The following is a 4101-nucleotide window of genomic DNA, read 5'->3' as shown; positions in this document are numbered from 1 at the left end:
TTCCTGGGTGTTCCAAGCTCTCCCATCCATCCTGTGGTTGTTCCTGGCTGTTCCAAGCTCTCCCATCCATCCTGTGGTTGTTCCTGGCTGTTCCAAGCTCTCCCATCCATCCCGTGGTTGTTCCTGGCTGTTCCCAGCTCTTTCCCATCCATCCTGTGGCTGTTCCTGGCTGTTCCAAGCTCTCCCATCCATCCTCTGGTTGTTCCTGCCTGTTCCAAGCCCCTTCCTGTCCCATCCATCCTCTGGTTGCTCCTGGCTGTTCCAAGCCCCTTCCTGTCCCATCCATCCTCTGGCTGCTCCTGGCTGTTCCCAGCTCTTTCCCATCCATCCTGTGGTTCCTCCTGGCTGTTCCAGCCCCCACCCCTGCCAAGAGCCCCTCTGCAGGGCTCTGCCACCCCCGGGCCGTGTCCCCCCGAGGTGCCCCCAACCCTCCTGTCCCCCCCCAGGGCCGCCGCCATGAGGCACTGCTTCTACAACGAGACCGTGGGCTTCTTCTACAACAACTCTCGCAAGGAGCTGACCACGTACTGGCGCACCAAGGACGTGCTGGTGGTGGCCCTGGGCCTGACCGTGAGCGTCATCGTGCTGCTGACCAACCTGCTGGTCATCACGGCCATCGTCATCAACCGCCGCTTCCACTACCCCATCTACTACCTGCTGGGCAACCTGGCGGCCGCCGACCTGTTCGCGGGCATCGCCTACATGTTCCTCATGTTCCACACGGGCCCCCGCACGGCCGAGCTGTCCCTCAAGACCTGGTTCATCCGGCAGAGCCTGCTGGACACCAGCCTGACGGCCTCGGTGGTGAACCTGCTGGCCATCGCCGTGGAGAGGCACCAGACGGTGTTCACCATGCAGCTGCACAGCAAGATGTCCAACCAGCGCGTCACCATCCTCATCTTCTGCATCTGGGTCACGGCGCTGCTGCTGGGGCTCATCCCCTCCTACGGCTGGCACTGCCTCTGCGCCCTGGACAAGTGCTCCAGCATGGCCCCCCTCTACAGCAGGAGCTACCTGACCTTCTGGGCCATCTCCAACCTCGTCATCTTCCTCATCATGGTGGTGGTGTACACGCACATCTTCATCTACGTCAAGAGGAAGATGACCAGGATGTCCAAGCACACCAGCTTCCACCCCCGCTACAAGGAGACCATGATCAGCCTGGTCAAGACGGTCACCATCATCCTGAGTGAGTCCACGGGCTCTGATCAGCCCAAAGGAGGCTTTGGTCCCCCGCCCTGGGCTCTGTGGGGCGGGGAGGTGACAACAGGGAGGGCTGGGAGGTGACATTCCCTGGTGTCTGGGGCTGTGGGGTGGTGGTTGGGGTGGTGGTTTGGGTTGGGTGCTGAGGAACTCAGCAGTTTCAGGATGTGGATTTGCTCAGTCCGTGTGCTCAGCTCAGTCCAAAGGATGTTTTAATCCTCCCCCCTGGGCTCTGTGGGGTGGGGAATTCAGAACAGGGAAGTGAGGGAAGTGAGGTTCTGCTTCTCTGGTGCCTGGAGCTGTGGGGTGGTGGTTTGGGTGGTGATTTGGGTCGGGCTGAAGAGGAACCCAAGAGTTTCAGGACCTGAGTGAGTCTGTGTGCTCAGCCCAGTGCAGAGGATGCTTTGGTCGCCTGCCCTGGGCTCTGTGGGGTGGGGAGGTGGCAACAGGGAAGTGAGGGAAGGCACATTCTGTTCCCTGGTGTCTGGGGCTGTGGGGTTGTGGGCTGGGTGGTGGTTTGGGTTGGGTGCTGAGGAACTCAGCAGTCTCAGGACGTGGATTTACTCAGTCCACGTGCTCAGCTCAGTCCAGATGACACTTTAATGCCCCACCCTGGGCTCTGTGGGGTGGGGAGGTGACAGCAGGGAGGGCTGGGAGGTGACATTTCCTGCTCTCTGGAGCTGTGGGGTGACTTTTTTCACAAGATTCCTGTGATTCCATTGATTTCCCCCTCATTTCCCCCTGATTCCTCCCTGACTTCCTCCTGTTTTTCCCCCGATTTCCCCCTCGCTTTCCCCCCGATTTTCCCCGGATTTCCCCTCTCCCAGGCGCCTTCGTGATCTGCTGGACCCCCGGGCAGGTCGTGCTGCTCCTGGACGGGCTGGGCTGCAAGAGCTGCAACGTGCTGGCGGTGGAGAAGTACGTGCTGCTGCTGGCCGAGATCAACTCCCTCATCAACGCCATCGTCTACTCGTACCGCGACACGGAGATGAGGAGCACCTTCCGCCGCATCCTCTGCTTCCCCTGCCCCCGGAACTCCAAGTACACGCCCACCGTGGTCAAGCTGAACACGGCCGACCGCGGCACCCTCTCGCACAACGGCCACTTCACCGTCGACTCCTCCATCTAGCCCCGAATTCCCGGAGCTGTCCCGCTCCCGGGACGGGCTCTCCGGCATCCCAAAGGCTCCGGCACGGACGGTTCCCCCCCCTCCCCGGGAGGATGAGGATGAAGGACGAGGTGGTTTCACGGACCTCGGAGGGGGATTCTCATTAAAGACTCTTTTTAACGAGGGGGTTGAGTGGCTGTGGCGGCGTCTGGAGGCGCGGGACGGGAATTTCTCTGGGCGAGCAAAGTATTTCCTCGGTCCTTCAGTATTATCCCTCGGGAATGGCCCTTCCCAAAACTCTCCGGGTTCACCTGTCGCTCAGAGCCTGACCCCGGGCTGTGTCCCACCTGCTTCCCAAGGCTGGTTATCCCTCTAAGCCTCCTCTGAGGGGAATCCCTGCAAATTGCTTCCTGAGAAGCAGATCCCTGCTTTCCCAAGCGGGTGTTTTTAATTGGATTTCGGAGCATTCCAGGATGTTTGGGAGCACGGAATTCCTCGCTGAGCTGGAGAGGGGCCGTGAGGAGCTGCAGTTGTGTTTGTGCTCTGCTAAGTGATACCATGTGCTCACGGGTGTGGAGTGAGTCATGTTCCCATTAAACCAGCCCTCAGCTCCCTGGAAATCCCTCTGGGACAGCTCGGGGTCACATTCCGAGGCACATTCAGGATTTTTAACGTGCGGGTTTTGTACCTTAACGCCTCAGATCCGCCCCAGGCACGTTTTTCTCCCTGCAGAGAAACTGGGAATCTTCATTCATGGCAACCCCTCTCCTGGGATGTGAATGGTCAGTGTCGATTCTGGGGCTGTGTCTGGAGGGGAGAACATCCAGAATGTTCTCAGAAACCGGGAATAATCCTCCAGCTTTCCTTCACTTTCACATCGTTAAACTCCAGCCGGTGTGAAAAGCAGGGGGAGTTGTTTTCTGTGTGGCGCCGGAATATCATCTAAATTTATAATTTTAGGGTGGTTTTCTTAATCAAACATCCTGTTTTTGTCCGAGGATCAGCCCCCAGAGCGGCCACTTGAGGAGAGCACGACTTTCTGGAGGGTTTCTTTGTTGCAGAGCAGAGTCAGGCGGGGGCAGCGGGGAGGGTGACGGGTCTCCTGGACTGACTCAAAGCCTTGGAATATCCTTCCCACCTCTGTGTCCCAGAGACTCCTGGAATAAACGTTTTTGCCCTGGGTTTTAGAAAAGAAAAGAGTTGGATGTGGAGAACTGGAGTAAAATATGGGTGGGACTGGGGTGGAGGGGGACGGGACCCCAAGGGGGGGTTTGATGGGACCCCAAGGGGGGGTTTGATGGGACCCCAAGGGGGGTTTGATGGGACCCCAAGAGGGGGTTTGATGGGACCCCAAGGGGGGGTTTGATGGGACCCTATGGGGGGTTTGATGGGACCCCAAGAGGGGGTTTGATGGGACCCCACGTGGGGGTTCAATGGGACCCCAAGGGGGGGGTTGATGGGAGGGGCCTAATCGGGTAAGGAGGCGTGGCCACAGGTGAGGGGGGGTGGGCGGGGCAGTGGGCGGGGCATGACGGTGATGTGGGCGTGGGCACTGGGGAGTGGGCGTGGTCCACGGGGACAGCGGGGGGTCCTTACCGGGGGTGGGCGTGACCCCTTCGGCAGTGGGCGGGGACTAACGGAGAACGTGGGCGTGTCCCGCGCGGGCATCGGGGGCGTGTCCGGCGGTGGGCGCGTCCCTTGTCGACACAGGAGAGGGCGTGTCCATCGGTGGGCGTGTCCCGCGTCCGGCGGTGGGCGTGTCCATCGGTGGGCGTGTCCCGCGGCGGCGG

At 60.2% G+C, this 4101-nt stretch overlaps 1 protein-coding gene across 1 annotated transcript in view; it reads left to right on the top strand.

Annotated features, from left to right (window-relative positions):
• The window catches only part of LPAR2 (lysophosphatidic acid receptor 2), a 6895-nt gene extending 4401 nt beyond the window's left edge, over nucleotides 1-2494 (top strand). The window contains exons 2-3 of the mRNA XM_027703541.1: nucleotides 447-1189; nucleotides 2031-2494. Of these exons, the coding sequence (XP_027559342.1) occupies nucleotides 457-1189; nucleotides 2031-2332 (1035 nt within the window). The 5' untranslated portion in view covers nucleotides 447-456 and the 3' untranslated portion in view covers nucleotides 2333-2494. The remainder of the gene's footprint in view (nucleotides 1-446; nucleotides 1190-2030) is intronic.
• Nucleotides 2495-4101: the final 1607 nt, after the last annotated feature.

Source organism: Neopelma chrysocephalum, unplaced genomic scaffold, assembly GCF_003984885.1.
Source record: "Neopelma chrysocephalum unplaced genomic scaffold, ASM398488v2 Primary Assembly neopelma1_235, whole genome shotgun sequence".
NCBI classification, from domain to species: domain Eukaryota; kingdom Metazoa; phylum Chordata; class Aves; order Passeriformes; family Pipridae; genus Neopelma; species Neopelma chrysocephalum.
The sequence above is the reverse complement of the archived record's forward strand: the minus strand, read 5'-3'. Positions and strand labels throughout refer to the sequence as shown.